The sequence below is a fragment of the Vitis riparia genome, chromosome 3, assembly GCF_004353265.1.
Source record: "Vitis riparia cultivar Riparia Gloire de Montpellier isolate 1030 chromosome 3, EGFV_Vit.rip_1.0, whole genome shotgun sequence".
Lineage (NCBI taxonomy): Eukaryota > Viridiplantae > Streptophyta > Magnoliopsida > Vitales > Vitaceae > Vitis > Vitis riparia.
This window is the reverse complement of record NC_048433.1, coordinates 5,826,857-5,849,169: the sequence shown is the minus strand read 5'-3', so window position 1 is coordinate 5,849,169 and position 22,313 is coordinate 5,826,857. Positions and strand designations below refer to the sequence as shown.

Sequence of the window (22,313 nt, the reverse complement as noted above, 5' to 3'; positions counted from 1 at the left end):
TAAGCTTTAAAAATTAATAAAAATAATTTATTGACTTAAAAAATTTTTTTCTTCGTTTTTTCCTCATTATTTTCTTTTAGGGTATTTTCTCTGCAATTTTCTAAACAACTTTTATTTTAACATTACATTGAAAAACAACTTGAATGACAAAAAATAACTTTAATACACTGTCATTTTAGTACTTGAAGATTTTCTACTTTTTAATTAAAAAAAAACAAAAAAGAATAAAATTTTCCAAATGTGATATTACCGATTCAATACCATTATTATTATTATTATTATTATTATTTTACCAGAATCAAGATTACAGAGGCAACAGAAGTAAACAATGGAATTGGGGTCTCTCACTGTGGACTGTGATGGGGCACAACTCACAATAATCACATGGCGTCTTGTAGTAAATGAATTATTCCTTTTTCTCTTCTTTTTTCTGTTCTCTAGACTCACAGTTGGCTAAGGTCGACGGTGGCCTCACTCATTTATACTCATCTTCCCATGAATACATGTAAAAAAATGGTAAAGTAAAAAGGAACACCTTTCATTCTACACTCTGTGCCTCCCTGCAAGTCCCATCAATTTTCCTGCATTTTCTTTCTCTTTCTGGTAACCAGAACAACAATAGCTAGAGTTGGTCACCATCTTCTTTGTCGCTCTCTGCCTTTTTTCTATATGAATTTGTAGTGGAGATGTGGGATCAGTTGGAGAAAGCATGAGTTTCAACGGGGATTATCTCTGCTCATGGTGGAGGATCACTGCGTTTGCGTTTGCTTTTGCTTTTCTTCTTCTGGTTCGGTGCTCTGCTCTCAACTCCGATGGAGGTCTGTTGCTTTCTTTGAAGTACTCTATTCTCAGTGATCCGTTGTTTGTGTTGGATAACTGGAATTACAACGACCTAACGCCATGTTCGTGGACCGGAGTCACGTGTACTGAAATAGGAGCTCCGGGCACGCCGGATATGTTTCGGGTCACCGGTTTGGTCCTCTCCAACTGTCAGCTTCTGGGCTCCATCCCAGAAGATCTCTGCACGATCGAACACCTTCAACGTCTTGATCTCTCCAACAATTTCTTCAATGGGTCGTTGCCCACTTCGCTCTTCAAAGCTTCTGAGCTCAGGGTGCTTTCTCTTGCCAACAATGTGATCTCCGGTGAGCTGCCGGAGTTCATTGGTGGTATGAAGAGTCTGCAGCTTCTCAACCTCTCCGACAACGCCTTGGCGGGTACGGTTTCAGAGAATTTGACTGCTCTGGAGAATCTCACGGTAGTTTCATTGAGAAGCAACTACTTTTCGGGCACTGTTCCCGGTGGATTCAATCTGGTTCAAGTTTTAGATCTGTCATCCAATCTTTTCAATGGGTCATTGCCCATAGATTTTGGTGGGGAGAGTTTGAGCTACTTTAATCTCTCTTATAATAAGATCTCCGGAACAATACCGTCACAATTCGCCGAGAAAATCCCGGGGAACGCGACAATTGATCTCTCGTCGAACGACCTGACAGGCCAAATTCCAGAAACTGCAGCCTTGATTTATCAGAAACCGGCGTCGTTTGAAGGAAATCTGGATCTGTGTGGAAACCCACTGAAGAAACTCTGCACAGTACCTTCTACGCAAGCTACTCCACCCAATGTAACCACAACCACGTCTCCTCCCGCGATTGCAGCCATCCCCAGAACAACCGACTCAAGCCCAGTAACAAGCTCGCCTCAGACCCAGCAAGAGAGCGGGATGAATCCCGGCACAGTCGCAGGAATCGCTGTCGGAGACTTAGCAGGCATCGCTATTCTTGCCATGATCTTCATCTACGTTTACCAACTGAAGAAGCGAAAGAAACTCAACGACAACGAAAAGACGGACTCATTGAACAAACCCATTCCAGAGAAGAAAGAAACAACCCAAGCGTGGTCGTGCTTAACAAAACCAAAGAACGGCGAAGAAGAAGAGACCGAGACTGAGACGGAGACTGGCTCTGAGGACCACCGCGATGACGGTAACAAAAAGGAGATGATGAAAAATGGGGAGGGCTGCGTGGTGACTGTGGACGGAGAGACGCAGCTGGAGCTCGAGACTCTGCTGAAGGCGTCTGCCTACATATTGGGAACCACTGGGGCGAGCATTGTGTACAAAGCTGTGCTGGAGGATGGAACCGCGTTGGCAGTGAGGAGGATCGGAGAGAGCCGAGTGGAGAAGTTCAAAGATTTCGAGAACCAGGTGAGGCTCATAGCCAAGCTCCGCCACCCAAATCTGGTTCGTGCTCGAGGGTTTTACTGGGGTTCAGATGAGAAGCTCATTATCTACGACTATGTCTCCAATGGCAGCCTCGCCAGCACCGGTCACAGTAAGCTCTTCTCCACCCCTCTCTCTCTCTCTCTCCCCATGCGCACTTTAGCAAAACTCTTCATTTCTTGCTAAATTACGCTGACAAACCATCGTCCCCATTGGGGTCAGTCTTAGGCTGGTGCCGTCACTACCGTGGACCAGGTGGACCCGGTACTTTGGTCGATAACCAATCTTCCGTAATCTCCACCGTTGGATTATGTGGGTCCTCTCCTCTGAAGTGGGACTAGTGAGTGACTATTGATTTACCTGAGATCTGCACCGTCGGCAGTTTGTGAGTTTGTCGGTAACGATTACGTAGAAATCCGACGGTGTGGAAAAGGAGTCTTTGTGCAGGGAACCTAAGCCCATAATACGGTGGATGTCAGCCTTCTGGTACACGGTACACCGGGTCATGCGGGATAGAGAATAAGTCTCGAACGCGCGTACAAAACGGCATACATCAATCCATGTCTCATTGCCTTTAGGAAATCCACTGATCATTCACTTTTGGCTCCATTTCTTTTTCAGTCATTCAATTTTCATCCACCTCCCAAATACCTTTCCTCTATAGAACTGTTGGGGTCTTAAATTCGTATGAATGCATATTTTAATTCTTTTAAACTATTATGTAACGCATTATTGGCTAATTATGTAACACATCATTAGCAATATAGATATATATAGCTAACTGCCCATATGCCCCCCCCCCCCCCCCCCCCCTTTTTTCATTTTTGTTCTTTTTTCACTAAGACATGGTTAATATTTTCAGGAAAGATGGGGTCATCGCCGATTCATATGCCGCTGGAACTCCGGTTCAGGATAGCCAAAGGAGTGGCTCGAGGGCTAGCCTACATCCACGAGAAGAAGCACGTGCATGGCAATCTCAAACCCTCCAACATCCTCTTAACCCCTGAAATGGAACCAATCATCGCCGACTTCGGCCTCGACCGCTTTCTCTCCGGCGACTACACCCACAAAGATGACGCTTCAGGCGGCCATTTCAGCAGACAGCGGTCCACCACTTTTCACGACCACCCACAGGACTACCTCACGGCCGGCACGTCCGCCGGCATCCTCTCCCCGTACCATCCCCCGGAGTGGCTCGGGACCCTCAAGCCTAACCCCAAGTGGGACGTCTACTCGTTTGGAATCGTTCTGCTCGAGCTTCTAACGGGACGAGTGTTTCTGGACCGGGAGTTGGGTCAGTTGAAAGCCGGCGGTTCGGGGATGGAAGGGAGGGACCGGGTTTTGAGGATGGCTGACGTGGGTATAAGAGGTGACGTGGAAGGAAGGGAGGATGCCACGCTGGCATGCTTTAAATTAGGGTTTAACTGTGCTTCGTCGGTCCCGCAAAAAAGACCCACCATGAAAGAAGCGCTTCAGATCCTGGAAAAGATTTCACCCACCTCACACTAATGATGTAAATGGGCCCACACAACGGCCCAATGTTTGGATTAAAGTTGAATCTTCCATCTTTGTTGACTTGAAAACGTTAGATGTTTGCATGATTCTGTACTCTTATTTTACAAGAGAGATGAGAGCCGTTGATTGGTGAATGATATGTGGCTCTGATTTTTGCCTATGACCGTGGAGGTGACTTTAATATTTTTATTATTGTTATTATTATTATTATTATTCCATGTAACATATGTTGTAGTTTGTGTAATAACATTCTGTTTCTTAATCGATTGGTTTAGGTTGTTTTTCGGAGCAAGATTTTAATATATATTTTATTTCTTAAATTATGAAATTATCCTATCATCCTTGTCATCTTCTGCTCAATCACCGATTCACCATCACGTGAATTTGTTTATTATTTATTTTCTAAATTCAATAGAAAAATAAAAGAATTTAGTTTTGTCTTTCTTAAATTTTATAAAAGAAGAAATGAGATGATATGGTTAGTGGAAGTACAATTATATGAAGCATCACGTGCGATGACAGAGAAAATAAAAACACAAGGTGTCCCATCAAGTAAAAGTGGCTCTAGTTTGTGGCACTTGTGCCCATAGTGCTTTTACCGTAAATGCTTTTATAAATAAGTAAATAAATAAATAATTTTTTATAATATACTGCGTTATAAAAAAAATTAATGTGATCGGATAAATTTCTTGGTAATATATAATTATAAATTTCTCTTAACCCTTTAAATGTGTTTTAAAACATGATGATCCATTTGAGTTTAAAACGGATAATATCTACATGGTTGGAAGTGAGCCATTACAAATGATATCAAATTTGATCTCTGACTTAAGTGTGGAGATTTGTTTGACCTCATAGGGTTATTCGTTTATTTGACCCCACAATCTTGTGGGACACAATAAAGACGTTGTGTCTACATGGGAGATGTTTGTGATATCCCACATCGGATAGGGGGAAAGCTTCTGACGCTATATAAGTATAAACTTTTCTTAACCTTGTAAACGTGTTTTAAAGTCATGAAGACCCCTTTGGGTTCAAAATGAACAATATCTACATGATTGAGAACAGATCATTACAATTGATGTTATTATATAAGAGAATAAAATTAAATGAGTCTTGAAGATCAATTACTTATTTAACTTAAATAACAACTACCAAACTCAAGCATTAATATTTAAATATGTTGTTGCACAATAATGCTTCTTTTAAGTCGAGAGATGGATCATTCAAAAGGTGGTGGTCGAATATTATAAAAGGCTTCATACATTTTTATTAGACATTAATTAATATCTAGATGAAATGAGTGAAATGTGATATGAACAGGAGAAAAGGTTTTTAACTCCATGTTTGTATGGATTCTTTATTTTAATCTTATTAATGTATTTTAAGGTTATAAGGGTTCTTTAAGTTCATTGTGAATAATATTTACATAATTGGAAGCAGGTCGCTACATGAAATAGTCAAAACCCAATTGAAATTTTGGTGTAAGAGCCAAGGGTTATGGTTCAAGTCAAGGGAGCGTAATGTTGAAGTGCAATGTGCTACTATTTTGGGATGGGTATTAGTTTATTCCAAACTTTGACCCTAACCTAATCAATTCTTGCACACACTAGTTTGAATTATAACTTAGGAAGGTGGGTTGAGCCACCAAAGTTGCAACCCAACTCAATCTTTATTTTTCCATTTCGATTGTTGAATTGCTTGTGAATTTTGTTCAAAGACTACTTTGATAAAACAATGCCCTTAAATTGTAAGAAATGTAAGTTAAAAATCAAAGTTTTAACTAGAAATCAAAATGGTATGATTAATATAAATGAACCAAAGAGTCAACCACATGATCCTAGGGCATCCTAGTGCTTGAAAATTGCATTGAAATGAATATTGAGCATAAGAAATGGTAGGAAATGAACCAAAAGGTTCAAAATTGTTAAAGGATCAAGAACTAAAATCATCTTATCTAAAAATCAATTAACTAAGATGAAATTAATTATTTTTATATTGTTCAATATCATACTCATTCACGTCATTTCTAAATTTAACTATTCGAATGTTCATTCATACTTACCTTAGAGATTAAATATTCGAAGAAACACAAGCCCATTCGAATACCGGTTTGTGCGATGCAGTCCAAAATTATTGTATACTTGCGTATGATGCATGATTTTAATAATGTTCTCCGATTTTTCAATTGTAGTTTTTAATATATACCATATAAAAAAACAACTAAAAATGCTCCTAAAAACCATTGTCGAAACAAATTCTAAAAATATAGTTACCTATCAAAAGTTTATCAAATTTAAAATATTTTTTTATAAATGATTTTAAAGAACAATTACCAAAAAGGAAATATCTATTGTTTTCCTACTAATATTTTTATTTCCTATTTTAAAATAGACTTGGTCAATCTGCATCTCTAAGATCTTCTAATCAAATGCTATCTTGGTCAATTTGCATATCCAATTGCTAGACAGGCTCAACCAAGAGATAGCATGCCAATAAATTCTACTAGATTGATTCAAGAAGGGACAATGGAAAGTTTAGGATGAGGGTTTGGCTAGGCTTAATAGTTTGTTTAGGTTTTAATCATTTATATAAATAATTCTATTTAGAATTTAAATTAATTTTTAGAATTTACATTTTATAAAAGGATAGGATATTTATGTATAATATGAAAATTTTAAACTATTATATGTATTTTTAATTATTTATTAGAATGGTCTATAAAATATACTTATACTATGTTTGGTTAAGAAGAAAAAATATGAGAAACAATATGAGGGAAAGAAAATAGAAAAAGAAAAATGAAAAAAAAAGAAAAAGTAAAAGAAAGTAACAAAAAAAAATTAAAATCAATAAGTTATTTTATACGCTACTTTAAACTTATTCACTTATTTTTCCACTTCTATATAAATATTAAATAATTTAAAAATATATAAATTTCTAACTATTTTTAATTATATTTGATTTTCTTATATATTTTTCGTATTAAAACTAAATATAATAAAATCATTTTCTTTATCATTTTTTTTCTTTCCTTAGTACTTTTTGTGAATCAAATATAGCCTTAAAAACTCAATTTTTTTTTTTATAAAAAATAATCTACTTTCGAAACAAATTTTCAAAAACTTATTTCTAGTAAAGAACTTGTTCAATATTTTTTAAGATAAAAAACTATTTTTTATTTGCTCCCTTTGTGTTTTTTTTTTTTTTTTTTGTCAAGATTGATATGTCTCATTTCATTCATTCATTTTCTTACCTTTAGTTTAACAAGCATAGATTCCACACAAGTTGTCACCAACTCTCAGCTAATTTGCCGCAAGGTGTGAACCTATGTGATTGCTTAGTATGTCCAATTTTTATCCCATGCTTTCATTACTATATTGATTTTCTTTGATGATCAAGATAAATGAACTAAAACTATCATGCCTTATTATAAAAAGTTAATATGGCATAATAAGATAGTCTCAAAGTAATTAAGTTTACTCTTAAGAGATAACTATGATATAAATATACTAAATATACGAGTTAAATGCACTAAAAATATAACATAAGGCTTACGAGGGCAAATTGACCCCCCTGAAATTAGGGAAAAAAATCCTTCTTTCACAAGGGTTTGAATCTTTACCCTTTGGATTAGGAGGAAACTTTGGTTACCACTCAACCATCCAATTAGTATTCTTGCCACCCCCCGGCCCTTATCATTATGAAAATATAGGTTTCTTGCGAAAATTATGCATAATATGAATGATTTGATGTACAAGACAAATGTATTAAAACTATTAGGTTTCTTGCATTGTTTTTTAGTACAAGTTAGCACTTCTATGTAGGCTCATGTATACAACCTTCAATGAACTATAACCTTGTAGGGCAGATTTTTTTGTCATTATAAAAGTCTAGGTTTCTTGCAAAAATTAAGCACAATATGAATGATTGGATGTACTAGACAAATGTATTAAAACTATTATGCCTTGCCAGATGAGCCAATATATTTTGATGAAAACCTCAAAGACAATGAAATGTATTAACTAATTAAATTTTGATGATTACAAAATAAGGTTAAAGTTACTAACGATTCAAATTAAGGTAAGTATTTTTAGTTTACTTGTGAAAATTCAAACAAAGTTCAAATAACCATGAAAGAAAATCAATACCATGAAGACTTGAAATCTTGGAAGACTTAAAGTGATCTAGGACCTTATATAAGATTGGTATTTGTTGGTGCACTTGAGTCTAAATCATTTTGATGCATTTAAAGCTTTAAATTGATCCATCCTTGAACATAAAAATATCATTTTCATAAAAAAAAAAAAATTGGAGATTAAAACCTTGAACCAAATTCTTTTTAAACTTGTCCCAAAAGGTTTTAAGAAGTTAATCACAAATTGCTAAAGGTTTCATGTCTTAAACTATACTATTTGAATACTTTATTATGGGCCCAATTGAGAGGGTGAAGAATCAATTAAGTTGATTGGGTTTAATGAGTCAAATAACACTTTGCAACCTCCTTACTTCAAATGGCTTAGGTGTAGCAAAGCCTTGACTAGTTGAATTGGTTGTTCAACCAGTTAGGGTTGAACCCCACTGGTCATCTATCGATGCATTAAATGCACAACAACTAGTGATTCAGTTAAAATGATTACTTGGCTGGTCAAGGCTTGTTTATGGCCTTTGGCATCCTCGAATGGAAAAAATATTTATTAAAGGGTTTTAGAGCATTTATTAATATAAAAAAATAATTGTATTCAATTGAAAAACCTTTTTTTTTTCTTTGTTCAAAGCTCTTCCATAAGTGTATCCAATTCTCAACTTACAAACCATTTTGTGCACCTTCAAATCCATCATAGTTTCTTCTTGTGTAAAGATTCTAATTTGCTACTAGGTTTGAAGTTCATTAATTCATTCTTACCTAATTATTAGGAGAGAAGTTATTTAAGTAGGTTTAGAGTGGCGTTTGTGAGTGATTCTAAAAAATGTTTTTAGTATTTCTAACACTTTGATAAAATTTTTCAAGTATTAGAAATATTAAAAGCGTTTCTTAGAATTACTACCAAACAGGTTCTTATTATTTCAGGAGATTGTAAAAGTTTATTGGAACATTGAAATCCAAATGTAGAAATTGAAGGCTTATGGTTCAAGTTTTCAAGAGAGTAGAATTCTTACTCAATTAAGAGTTTGATACTCAACTCAAGTTCCTCATGTACCTATTGTTTCAAACTCATAAAGCTCGGATTAGGTTTAAGTTCATTAGATTAGACATGAGTTGGTAGGATTGTAAGGTTTTAAAATTTGGTTTAGTCAAGTTTAATTTAGATTAAACCCACTTGCAATATTTTTAAAAATTTCTTCTAGATATCTATAATGAAACTTAAATATATTAGTCCATAAGAAAGCATTTTAAGATTATAGCAAAAAATCAATTTTATATATCATTCTAATTACATCAAATGATATATGATCTAATTATCATTTAACATATATATATTTTTAAATTAGAAATCAAATAAATAAATAATATTAAATAGGACAATATGAATTATAAAATTATAGAAATATGATATCAAGGTTTTAAGTAATAGGCTAGTATGAATTTGACATTAAATTTATGGAACGGTTTTAGCTTTTTTAATAACTAAAAGATAAAACTTTTTAAAATATTTTAAAAAATAAAAATATTTTTTAATATCATTACCAGATAGGTTATTAAACCTCGTATACGATGTTCAATGGTATTAGGTTTAAGGTTCAAAGTGAAAGGGACTAACCCGATGAAGTTATACACTCAAGTGAAATCAAATCAAATCAAATCAATTGGATTCAATTGGTTGTTCATACTTGAAAATGGATGGATTTTTCATAGTACTTAAAATTGCGGGAGGTGAATTTTTCAAACAGGATATTGGGAACTTTCGCGGGTAGCCGTGGCTTCTGCTAGGAATTTTCCTTGTTTGTAACCATTGTGGGTACTTATGATTTGCCTGCATCACTTTTGATACATCACCTGTTGGCTAGTCACTAGCCCCACCTGGTGAGCGCCAAACACTGACCCCACCCACACCCACTCATAAAAAACCCCACACTTCACTTTCCCCCTTGACCCTCAACCCAGATCCTAGCCATGGGAATTGCAAGCTCAAACCAGAGCACAGAAAGCCGCCCTTCCAAGCAAATCTTCATTCTCTCCGGCCAGAGCAACATGGCCGGCCGCGGCGGCGTCAACGGCCACCACAAATGGGACGGGGTGGTTCCGCCGGAGTGCAGCCCCGACTCCTCCATCCTCCGCCTCAACGCCCAGCTCCACTGGGAGTCCGCCCGCGAGCCCCTCCACGCCGATATCGATACCAAGAAGGCCTGTGGCGTGGGGCCGGGGATGTCGTTCGCAAACGCCGTGAGAAAGCGTGTGGGGCTGGTGGGGCTGGTGCCGTGCGCGGTGGGCGGCACCGCCATCAAAGAGTGGGCGCGTGGACGGCCCTTGTACGAGAACATGGTGAACAGGGCTAAAGAGTCGGTGAAGAGCGGAGGGGAGATCAAGGCGCTGCTGTGGTATCAGGGAGAGAGTGATACGTCGTCGTATAACGACGCTAAGTCGTACAAGGATAACATGGAGAGCTTAATCCAAAATGTTCGTCAAGATCTGGGCTCGCCTTCTCTCCCGATCATCCAGGTTCGTCAAATCCCTTAATAAATTCCATAATCTCTACATCTGATGATACCCAATTGGTTTTTGATTCAGAATTCAGAGATTATCATCCCAAAAAGGGAAATCAACATGGATTGATTTGATGGAATTGATTCCAAATTGTGAACAGGTTGCAATAGCATCGGGTGACAGCAAGTACATGGAAAGAGTGAGAGAAGCGCAGAAGGAGATCGATATTCCCAATGTAGTGTGTGTAGACGCCAAGGGATTGCCACTGAAAGAGGATCATCTTCATCTAACCACGGAGGCCCAGGTTAGCCTTGGGCAAATGCTGGCTGACGCATACCTTGCCAACTTTGCACCCCCACAAGCTTCTTCTTGATTCTTCAAGGGAGAATTCAATCTCTCTTTCCTCTCCTGTCTTTTGACCAAGCTGTCTTCTTCATGCTCTTTTACTACCTTTCGTATCATAATCTTTTTGGGTATGTGTGTGTTATGTGTTAATTATATACCATGAGGTTTCGTTCCATTTCTGATTATAGAAGAACTACTTCAGACCTAGTTGAAATTACTTGCAAAGAAAAAGCAGAAATAGCGAGAACAAACGCCATTAAAGGCGGAGCAAACCACTGTGACAGAACGTGAAAAAACCAGTGTGGTTGAGTCTTCAAAGGCGAGAAGCCATGTGCGCAAGGCGCAGTTGTAGGTGTGTATGAAGAAACACTCTCATCTCTAACAAAATCAATGATTGCAAATCTTGAAACCACAAACAAATTTATTGATAATAAAAAGAAATCTCAGCAAAAACCCCAAGTTTAGGAAGTTGACAGAGGGGTTTGGAAGTTTTTAAGTAAAGGTTGCTGACCATGGAGCTAGTGGAAATACTTGCAGTGCAAAGAGGAGAACACAGAGAATAAAAAACACTCCCTTACTAAATGTGTTTTTTTGTTCTAAAAAAACATAAAACAATTTTCGAAAATACCAACCAAACAAGCTTAATTATTTATGGGTTTCCCTAGTACCAAAATCACCAAAAGAATGGTCCATGGAGAGCTTGTTTGGATTGACTTATCAAAAGTCAAAAGCTCGTTTATAAGCTCAATAAGAGTTTTTGTGTATATTTAGTTTAAAGAGTTTATGGTTTAAAAAAGAATTGAATATGGAAGTTAGGAAAATGTTGCTTTTGGTAAAAATTCTATTTTAGTTTATATAAGAAGTTATTTTATATTTAATAAAACTTTATCATACTAATATTACCTTCTAAAAATTGTCTTTGCCTTCCATTTCTAGCTAAAGTCAAAAATAGGAAGTTATCCCAAACAACGCTAAAATCTCTTTATTGTTGGAGATGTTTCATGAGATTTACTTCCAACTCTACTTGCATACTATTCATATTGTGTATGTGACAACCTTTAATTGTTTTTTAAGGGATTATTATTTTTAACTTTTTCGAAGCACACAGATCCTCTACCATGGTATTTGTTTTATCTTCGATGTTTGATCTTTTGTCTCGAATGAACTCCTAATGGTCTTATGAACTCTCTAAATGTATTTTCATGTAATGCTAGGGTTTGTGTGTGTGTTTAATCTTTTTATATAAAATTCTAACTTAAAAATCATATCCATGAAGCCTTTGAACGTTTTATGTAATAAAAATAGTTAAAAAATAATTTTAACTACTAAGATCTCATATTACAAGGGGTGAATCAATAGCCTAATCCATTAAGTGGAAGCTCAATCCAAGAACATTATTGAAGAAGATAGAATTCTATAGATATAAGGTTTGTTGAAAGTCAAAGGAGGGAATGACCATTTCCTCTCTCCCCTTTAATGGTTTTGATTTTACAAATCCATCGAGGGGTTTGGGGCATGTTTGGTAACCGTTTTCGAAAGCAATTTTGAAAAATAGTTTTTGAGAATAATTTTTTAAAACCATTCTTTGATTTTTGTAAAACAAAAATCTATTTGAAAACCTAAAATATTTTTAGTTTTTAATATTTTTAAATATGTTTTTAAAATAATTTTTATATATAGTATTTTATTTTTAATCATTCTACGTATTTGTATAATTATTTCTTAAAACGGTCCTTAAAAAACAAATGAAAACATTATAAAACAATTAAAAGATGTTTTCTAAAAACATCCCGTTTTCTATTATTAAGAACATAAAACAGTTTTTTGTTGTCAAATGTGTTTTCTGCATTTTCTGTTATGGAGAATAAAAAACTGTTCTAAAAAAATAGTTCTCAAACAAGCCCTTGGTTTTCTTTCACAAATTTCTTTTTCATGATTCATGCAAGCTTTTCGATAGAGAAAACTCGAGCCTTAACTAGATTAACATGTGATGGTTTCAAGAACAGGTTGTTTTGCGGAGGTTGAGTCATTCTCCCAAACTCTTTGAGGCAACTAGAATGTTTAGGTTAGCTATTTCTAGGTTAGGATTTTTCCCTGACTTGATGATTTGGTTTAGATAGGAGGCAAGTACTTTTTCTTGGGGTTTGTTTTTACCTTTTTAAGACTATTGAGATTGAGCCTCTGAAAGTAAGACATGATATAACAAAGTTAGACTTAACTATCCCCTTGTTATTTCTTTAATGTATTAACATTGATTTGAGCATTCGACTTATGTCTCTTGTATTGTACATGATTTGAGTGCATTAGAAGTTGCACAGAAGATACAAATCATAGATTCCTTGTAAGTAAATAAGTTATTCACAACCAATTCATGGATTTGGGCAATCCAATAGAAACTATAATGCACCACCTTCTAATTGGAGAAATGACTTGTTTTGGCCATCGGGATGAGTTTCCCATGGTGAGTACACTAATATACATGATGCAAATTGGATAGGACTTACGGTGAATCATGATGCAAGACTATCAATTGTCATGATTCACCAAACTACTATTTTACATGGACTCTCAATCTTGAGAGGATATTAAATCTATGTCAAAATCAATAGGAGACTTTGACATATGGTTGAGATCTTGAAGTGATCGTATATCCCTATGAATTGGATCACTATTGATGGAAGCTGGTAGTAACATGTATTCTCCATAAAGGCATCATAAATATCTCATAGATTGAGACAATATGTCACCTTGGGTGATCCAAAGGACATTTAATCATGAAATATGTGGTTGTAGTAATTCATTTAGTGGAATTTGACATATATTTATTGAAGTTAGAGTATATCAGTTGATCACATAATAAATGAAATTTGTAATTCAATGATTTAAGAGATAATCTTGATATGTGATAACTCGACCTTGTTAAATTACAAATACTAATTCATAGGGAGTCTGTATGCAATTGATAGTAGGTCACATACCTGAACTTTGTCTTCTTGTTATTTATATAGAGTATTGGAGTGCAATTAATTCTTTTTAGTGGAATATCAAATCAATTTTAGAATTAAATTATGAAGAAGCCAATACTTTTATGAGTTCTCATGGTCCCAACTTTGACCTTATATACCATGATGACATAATTTATAAGGGTTGGATTGACTCTAGGTTCACTCTTATGCATAAAGGTGATTTGGTAATTATGTAAGATTGTACAGGGAATAGTGAATTAGGTCTTTGAATTAGGCTAATTGATTATTTCGATGACCTTATGTGGTTAATTAATCACTTATGACCCATTTTGGGATAGATTAAGTGACCCTTAAGCTTTGGTTAACTCAAGTTGCTCGATCCCAATAAGGAAACCCTATAAATACCCCTTTATGGGGTTAGGGTTTCCTCATGACTTTAGTTAGTCATCTTCTACTTCCAAAGAAAGAGAGAGAGTGCTAAGGTTTCCACCCTTTTAAAACCCACACTTTGGAATGCTAAGAGTGCCAAGATCACGATTCGATTCATCAGATAGAAAATTTTAGGTGTACAAGACCTCTAAACTATTCAAACATGTTCTTCACCACAAAAAAAAATTGATCTAGGAATATTTAGATCCAAGTAAAAATACTATATCTCTAGACCTATAGTTAATAATTGTTTTTATTGTCATTTTATTCCGCTGCAATAAATTTAGAGATGTCTAAGGATAGATACATGCATCTTACAAGATCCAGGACATGAGAACAAAGTAATTCGAGGTTCTCAATAAGGACCTCCCCTACAATCTCTTTAGTAAGAAGCGTTAAGAGTTAGGGTTGTCATTCTACTAATGGGAGTGATTACTCTAGGAATGATGACATAGTAAGCATTTTTTTATAGCACTAGCAGTTGTTCTCTTTCTAATGCTCAAAATCATGTCATGCAATTCTTATTTTGCCACTTGTTGATGATTTAGTTGATCTTCCCAATGAGAATGACACATTTTATTTTAATTAGTTATGTTTCTTCTTCACTTGGGTTTCCCTTAGTTTTGGAAGAGGTTGAGTTTGGTAAGGTGTTCTTTCTTCCTTATGTAGTCCTTAATTAATTCCCATCTCATAAGCTTTTTTATTTCTTTACATTGACTAAGATAAGAAAGAGGATGAAGCTTTCTAATTCAATAAAAGGTTTTTGAGTTGAACTACTATTTTGTCATTCGTAGGTTTACAATTTGTAGAAGAATGTGAAGTTGATTTAGTAGCAGGGACTTCTATTGAAGGAGAACTATTCCTTCACGATATCTATTTTGAGGCCAACTTGAGTTTGCCTTTGTTGGCCCCTCTCTTCAAGTCTTGTTCCCAACCAACTTGCCATAAATATCATTTATATGATCATGGTGTTGTTCATTTTGGATTACCTAAAGAAGCTTAGGATCACGATGAGGGATATACTATACATTTATACTATACATTTATAATGTTAAGAGGTCTTTCAAGTAGGTACCATTAGAAAGTTTATAAGTGAGGATATTATTAAGACTTTTTTTATTTTTTTTTATAACTGTGGATGTCCGAGTTAGCTTACGCGCATCTCGACTAATCCCATAGGTCCCTAAAATTAATGATCAGGTAAACCTCTAGTGGCCCTGAGGGGACTCAAACTGGTGACCATTGGGGAGCAAACCCAAGGCCGGACCAACTGAGCTACTCCTCAGGGTTATTAAGACCTTTTTTTTGTCTTTTAGCATTCCAGGATATTGATACCTCAAATATTGATTAGGATAAAAATAAAAAATAAAAATTCTCAAGTGGTTTAGGATCGATGTTGTTTCTTTATGACCTGGGGCTTTTATTGAAACCTTCTAAATTGTACACAACTTTTATCGTTATAAGATTGATTTCACCTGATACCCCTTTTTGTCTTTTAACGTTTGGTTTAAATTATTTTCAATTTTTAGAATGGGAAATGAGGAAATCTTTTATTTGATTTTACACTTATAAAATCAGAATTATGAAAACGTAAAAAAATAAAAAGCACAAAATCGATGGGATTAGATTCAATTATGCGTCTTTTTCTAAACAATTTTTTTGTTCCATATCCCTAAAGATGGTAACACATGTACATATTTTCCATAAAGAACAACGAATAAATAAAATGTACACGTGTACATTTTTCTAAACATTTTTTTTTGTCCCATATCCCTAAAGATGTACACATGTACATAACACATGCACAATTATGTGAGCATCTAGAGATTGAAGTGGTACATATTTGGAATAGAACACGAATAAATAAGAGATGGAGTAGGTATTTAGTACATGAAATGTTGGTCAGCGCCAGCACATCCTTAATCATATAATCTTTTCATAGAATTAAAGATCTTTATATCATATAATCTATGTAACAACTTTTTATTTTCTTTATGATTATCCCATGAAAAGGTATCCGAGGGAGAAAGATATATGGATATCTAGATTTCGAAGTTTTTAATGTACACAGTAGAGGGCCAATACGAGATCCGGATCCATCACCAACCCTGTCTTGTTGAGAAAGCAAAATGGGGATTTTCATGCCCTCCTCACCAACCCTCGTGGGGCCTGCGTAATAGATGGTTCTAGATTTTCTTTCTTTTGTCTCCGTTACCTTGACATTTTTGACTCGCTACTTATAATTCTACTCATCACCAACCCCAGCTTTTCTATTTTTGCTTTGTTTGCAAAATTCCTTTGTTTGGTAACTATTTTGAAAAATATTTTTTTTATTTAAAAATAGTTTTTCATTCTCTAAAAAAAAATAAAAAAAATATATTTGACAATAAAGGCTATTTTCTCTTTTATGTTCTTAAGAACTTAAATAAGATGTTTTTAGATATTTTTTAATTATTTTTTTGGTTATTTTCATCTATTTTTTTAGAGTTATTTAATAATAATAATTATATAAAATTAAAAATATTTTAAGTTTCAAACATACTTTTATTTTATAAAATATTATAAAACAGTTACCAGACCCTAAACTATTAAAAATATTAATCTATTTCATTATAATAAATAAATTATAAAAAAAAAAAAATTGGGTATAGCAAAAATGGTTATTTTTTCATAGTATTATTTTTGTATGTAAAATCTAAAATAAAATATAGCAAGAATGAATTACATAAATTTATTTTTTGTCTCATTATTTTTCCTTTTCATATACTCCTTAACTCCTAAATATTAGTTTATATACATACATATTGTAATTGAGCATTTAGTCAAACAGGCCCTAAGGTTTTAATTAATTTTTATTATATTTGATATTTTTCATAATATAATTAAATATATAAAAATCATCTTTTTTTCATATTTATTTTGTTATTACTTTTGGCAACAAAGATGTCTAAATGTCTTTAAAATATATAAATTAATGAGTTAAAAGGGTTGAAATAATCCTTATATTTACCGGTATTCAAAAAATAACTATTTTTTTTATATAAATATTGTTTATTATTTTAAGTATTTATGATTATTTTTATAAGAAAAGAGTAAAGATATTTTTATCAAAATAAGAAGAAAAAAAAAAGTAGAATTTCCAAAATTGGTTATATACGTATGGTATTATGGGGACAATTACAAATGCCCAAAAAGGTAGAAGGTTACTTACAAAACCAAACATAAATGAAGAAAATCCAAACAACCCCCAAACCCTTCACCGAGTTTCCCGCGCCCAATCACGGGCGAGTCCATCGCAAAACCACTATAAAATGCATCGTAGGCTCCTGTCTCACTTCCACTATCAGCTCAACCGTCCCTACGGCGCAGCTTAGCACGATCCACCTCCGGCATACAGCTATGGCAGCTGCGTCTTCATCGACTCTCTTTCCATCAAACAAGCTCTCGTCTAATTCTCTGTCACGGAAGCTATCGTTGGCCCCCGCCTTCTCTGTCGCCGTCGTGGTGCCCCGTCGGCGTCGGTCGTTAGTGGTGGTGGCGACGGCCTTGGATGCGAAACCGACGGTTTTGGTTGCGGAAAAGCTGGGAGCGGCGGGGCTCGATCTGCTGAAAGATTTTGCTAACGTTGATTGCGCGTATAATCTGAGCCCGGAGGAGCTGTGCACCAAGATCTCGCTCTGCGACGCCTTGATCGTCCGTAGTGGAACCAAGGTGAGTCGAGAGGTGTTCGAGGCATCAAGCGGCCGTTTGAAGGTAGTCGGACGGGCTGGCGTCGGTATCGATAACGTGGATCTGGCCGCGGCGACAGAGCATGGGTGCCTTGTGGTGAATGCGCCCACGGCGAATACGGTTGCGGCGGCGGAGCATGGGATCGCCCTCCTAACGGCGATGGCGAGGAATGTTGCGCAGGCTGATGCGTCTGTGAAATCTGGTGAGTGTTGATTTGGTTTTGGGATTGGATTTTGATTTTATTCATCATTTCATCGGACGATTTCCTTTGCCTGGCTAGATCTGGTGTTGTTGTTGTTGTTGTTGTTGTTGTTGTTGTTGTTATATATTTATGTTCTCTTTGATTGAAAAACCAAAGAAAATTCTAAAACTCTGAACGCCAAAGGCTTTCATTTCTTTCCTACCACCCTGAAAGATGTGATCGATATTTGGGTTACTGTGGTTTTTAAGATCTAGCTTAGTTGTGGATTTCATATGAATTCTGGAAATAAGAGTAGGAAGCATGCTTCATCTTTGGGAGGGCATAGACAAATTGTCATTAGGTAACATGTAAATTTATATAGTTGCCAGATTTGATTGGAAGTGCTTAAAGGGAGAAAAAATTAAACAAACATGTGGATTTCAGGCAATTTTTTCTTTTTGTCATTTTTTGTTTTCAATTCACAAGGGGAAACTTGTGTTGAGGTATCCAGCAGGCACTGGTCAATTATTATTTTTTTTTGGAAGATTATTATTAGAATCAGATTGAATTGTGTCCCGTTAATAATTGATTTCTTATAGGTTTTGTGGGGTTCTTGGTGGATTTGTTCAAGAGTTAACTATGTTAATTAAATGTATGAGCTTCATAATCATGAACATTCAACAATAAAATTGGCTTCTAGTAGTATTCCAATGACACCTAGGGCCTTCTCACTTATTTTAATTTCGCTCATTTCAGGGAAGTGGCAAAGGAACAAATATGTGGGTGTTTCTCTTGTTGGGAAAACGCTTGCTGTGATGGGGTTTGGTAAGGTTGGGTCAGAAGTTACCCGACGTGCCAAGGGGCTTGGTATGCATGTGATTGCACATGATCCATATGCAGCTGCAGACCGTGCCCGTGCAATAGGTGTGGAACTTGTGGGCTTTGATGAAGCCATATCAACTGCAGATTTCATATCACTTCATATGCCCCTTACTCCTGCTACATCAAAGATGCTCAATGATGAAACTTTTGCCAAAATGAAGAAAGGAGTTCGGATAATTAATGTTGCTCGTGGGGGGGTAATTGATGAAGAAGCTCTTGTGAGGGCACTGGATGCTGGAATTGTTGCACAGGTGCTTGGCTTCTCATTTTTGAAGGAAAAATATTTATTTTATTTTCATTTTTTGGCATAGAAAAGGGAATAACATGATTTTCTTTGTTTCAGGCTGCTCTTGATGTTTTCACAGAAGAGCCACCCCCAAAAGACAGCAAATTAATACAACATGAAAATGTAACTGTGACTCCCCATCTCGGTGCCAGCACTATGGAAGCTCAGGTGCATTGAGTGATCAATATTAGTCATGCTTCCTTTTTTTCCCTCACCATGTTGTTATGTAATGTTTGGATTTGACTTTTAGGAAGGAGTAGCCATTGAGATAGCTGAAGCTGTTGTTGGAGCCTTAAAGGGGGAGCTTGCTGCTACTGCAGTCAACGCACCAATGGTTCCTGCAGAGGTATAATTCCAAACACTTTCTCTGTTTCACCATTTTTATTCATTGCATTCAAGACCCATGATTTCAAGTAAGGAACCATGTTCAATCTTTCCAGCCCAAAAAAATTGACTCTAAATCTTCAACCATAGTTCCTTGTTTTATGTATTTCAGTTTCAAAGATCAATGCTGCATTTTCTAATTTTTCAATTTAAACATTTGTTAATGAATGTTAAAATCTGATTAAAAAAACATGTTTATGATTGGATTGGACTTGGGTACATAGTTGTTAACTCGTGAAATGTCTTGTGTTTCATTTTTCTATTTGTTTGTATTGTGTATAACATCGTATCACGTGCTATAAAATTTTTCATATGGTGAAGAAATAAATATAAAAAATACGTGCAGGATAAGAACTGCATATATATTTGAAGAATAAAGTATAGAAAATTATATAACCAGTATTGGAAGGGACATCCATCAATTCATATATGAAAACATTTAACACTAGATTTTGACAGTTCTAACTTAACTAGGATGGCATTTTACTGTACACATTCTATGTGTTATTGTGCCACTTTCAATGATCTGGCTTTCCAAACTTGTCATTTCTTGCCCCTAAGAAAAAAAATCCAAAAAATAAAAAACGTATTAAAGAACACTTTCATTCACCATTATGTTCAAGGTTAGCTTCCAATTCATCAAAAATTGAAAAACAACTTTCCAATATTCATTACTAGAATAAAGTTTATTAAGTTTCTAACTTTTGTGTTTGCTTTTGACAAGTTCTAACATTCTCATGTGGAATTATCTTACTGCTCTCTTTTATCATCAATCTTCAATGTTGAAATACATTTTAATAGAATAAATTTTTTTAATGGTTTTTTTTTTTTCAAATTTGTATTTTTCTTAGAAACTATTAGAGATGGTCATAGGGCCATGCATCAATATTGCTTTTGTTGCACCATGTATCAAATTGTTTTTAATATCTATATTGTAACATAATATCATACTAAGATAAGATACATATCGAGGATGTGTATCATGTTACATCAAAGTGTATCATATCATTTTATTTTGTTGTTTATAGTATGTTTTTAACAATTATGCATAGGTATTCTTGGAAATTAGAAACCACTTACATCAGTAGACATAGGAAAATAAAGTAGATGGATGTTTGTGGCTAAATATGTCGTCTATTACAAAAAAGGAAAGTATGTGGAGGGGTTTGACGCCAAACTTCTTATTTACATCATGTACCATTGAGTCAGTTTTGCTTTATCATGGTGGTCTGTGGATCTCTAAACAGGCTGCTAAATTAAAGACTGGTTTCTCTCTTATAAATTCAAAGAATTTACTGAGAAATAAAGTTTATGGCATAATAGCTTAAGGTTTTGACTTGTCTATTTTTTCTTCGAAACTGCAGGTTCTGTCAGAGCTGAAACCATTCGTTGAACTTGCTGAAAAACTTGGGAGACTTGCTGTCCAGTTAGTATCCGGTGGAAGTGGTGTAAAGTCGGTGAAAGTGACATATGCTTCTGCCAGGGCTCCTGATGACCTTGACACAAGGCTACTCCGAGCCATGATCACCAAGGGTCTGATTGAGCCCATATCCAGTGTTTTTGTGAACTTGGTGAATGCTGATTTCTCTGCTAAACAGAGAGGACTCCGAATAACAGAAGAACGATCAATTCTAGATGGTTCACCTGAGAGTCCACTTGAGTTCATCCAGGTTCAGATTGCTAATGTGGAATCAAAATTTGCCAGTGCCATTTCTGAGTCTGGGGAGATTACAGTGGAGGGACGTGTGAAAGATGGGATTCCCCATTTGACAAAGGTAGGGTCTTTTGAAGTGGATGTGAGCTTGGAAGGTAGCATTATACTTTGCAGACAGGTAGATCAGCCGGGTATGATTGGAAAGGTCGGGAGCATTTTGGGGGAGGAGAACGTGAATGTGAGCTTCATGAGCGTTGGAAGAGTTGCGCCTCGGAAGCATGCTGTAATGGCTATTGGAGTGGATGAGCAACCTAGCAAGGTAACGCTGAAGAAGATTGGGGAGATTCCAGCTGTAGAAGAGTTTGTTTTCCTCAAGTTGTAATGTGAAATCTTCGTATCTGTGTGCTTGGATCCCAATTTTGATGATTTGCATCGAGTGTCTTGTATGTTTTGTAGTACCTTTAGCGGAGGGGGAAAAGAATAATCCAGATGTACGATATGAAGCATGTTCTTCATTAAGTTGCAATTATCTTCGTTTCAAGTTTCAACTATGCTTTTGCGGGTCTCCCGTTCAGATTCTTAATAGTGTCATCATCATTCGGAACAGATTTCAGTAGAAACACAACGATATAACCACAAGGGCATCATTGCCAGTTGAGAGGAGCTGGAAATTTTCCAAATCAATAATCAACCACCAAGTGAAAGTGCAATGCTTTTTGGCCAACTCCTGGGTCAAGGCTAAAGTACATTTTTATTTAGGGCATTAACCAAAGGAAAATTCTAGGGTACCTCTTTGGTACCTACCCAAAAAGCTTTTCAAGCCATTGGATGTCCAAGATTACATCGTGGCCATCCATTTTAAATTTGAAATAAAAATTCCACTTAACCAGTTAAAGGAAGAACCGGTTGTGACATTTTTTCTTCCTCCATTCTCAATAATTTTGGGTTTAAAGAAAATAAATATTAGATAAAAATAGAATTGGAAAAAAATAAGAAATAAAATGATATAAATTTGAAAACATATTTATTAACAAAAAAAATCATCATATATCATAATTACATTATTTTATTTTTA

At 35.3% G+C, this 22,313-nt stretch overlaps 3 protein-coding genes across 3 annotated transcripts; all 3 read left to right on the top strand.

Annotated features, from left to right (window-relative positions):
• The first annotated feature begins 457 nt into the window (after positions 1–457).
• LOC117911425 (receptor protein kinase-like protein At4g34220) lies at positions 458–4,036 on the top strand. Its single transcript, XM_034825796.1, has 2 exons — positions 458–2,333; positions 3,084–4,036. The coding sequence occupies exons 1-2, from the start codon at positions 710–712 to the stop codon at positions 3,728–3,730; spliced, it is 2,271 nt and encodes a 756-aa protein (XP_034681687.1). The 5' UTR covers positions 458–709; the 3' UTR covers positions 3,731–4,036.
• Positions 4,037–9,804: 5,768 nt separating this feature from the next.
• Positions 9,805–10,934, top strand: LOC117910259 (probable carbohydrate esterase At4g34215). The gene is made up of 2 exons (XM_034824346.1): positions 9,805–10,397; positions 10,543–10,934. The coding sequence occupies exons 1-2, from the start codon at positions 9,852–9,854 to the stop codon at positions 10,753–10,755; spliced, it is 759 nt and encodes a 252-aa protein (XP_034680237.1). The 5' UTR covers positions 9,805–9,851; the 3' UTR covers positions 10,756–10,934.
• Positions 10,935–17,390: 6,456 nt separating this feature from the next.
• Positions 17,391–21,816, top strand: LOC117911364 (D-3-phosphoglycerate dehydrogenase 1, chloroplastic). Its single transcript, XM_034825710.1, has 5 exons — positions 17,391–18,053; positions 18,789–19,165; positions 19,258–19,368; positions 19,451–19,546; positions 20,949–21,816. The coding sequence occupies exons 1-5, from the start codon at positions 17,522–17,524 to the stop codon at positions 21,618–21,620; spliced, it is 1,788 nt and encodes a 595-aa protein (XP_034681601.1). The 5' UTR covers positions 17,391–17,521; the 3' UTR covers positions 21,621–21,816.
• The last annotated feature ends 497 nt before the right edge of the window (positions 21,817–22,313 follow it).

What these genes read in the sequence shown, in the direction of transcription:
- LOC117910259 (XM_034824346.1), top strand. Translation starts at nt 9,852, where the DNA reads ATGGGAATTGCAAGCTCAAACCAGAGCACAGAAAGCCGCCCTTCCAAG. An exon ending in CTTCTCTCCCGATCATCCAG is followed by an intron (nt 10,398 to 10,542) that starts GTTCGTCAAATC and finishes AATTGTGAACAG; the next exon opens with GTTGCAATAGCATCGGGTGA.
- LOC117911425 (XM_034825796.1), top strand. Translation starts at nt 710, where the DNA reads ATGAGTTTCAACGGGGATTATCTCTGCTCATGGTGGAGGATCACTGCG. An exon ending in CCTCGCCAGCACCGGTCACA is followed by an intron (nt 2,334 to 3,083) that starts GTAAGCTCTTCT and finishes TAATATTTTCAG; the next exon opens with GAAAGATGGGGTCATCGCCG.
- LOC117911364 (XM_034825710.1), top strand. Translation starts at nt 17,522, where the DNA reads ATGGCAGCTGCGTCTTCATCGACTCTCTTTCCATCAAACAAGCTCTCG. An exon ending in TGATGCGTCTGTGAAATCTG is followed by an intron (nt 18,054 to 18,788) that starts GTGAGTGTTGAT and finishes CGCTCATTTCAG; the next exon opens with GGAAGTGGCAAAGGAACAAA. An exon ending in ATGCTGGAATTGTTGCACAG is followed by an intron (nt 19,166 to 19,257) that starts GTGCTTGGCTTC and finishes TCTTTGTTTCAG; the next exon opens with GCTGCTCTTGATGTTTTCAC.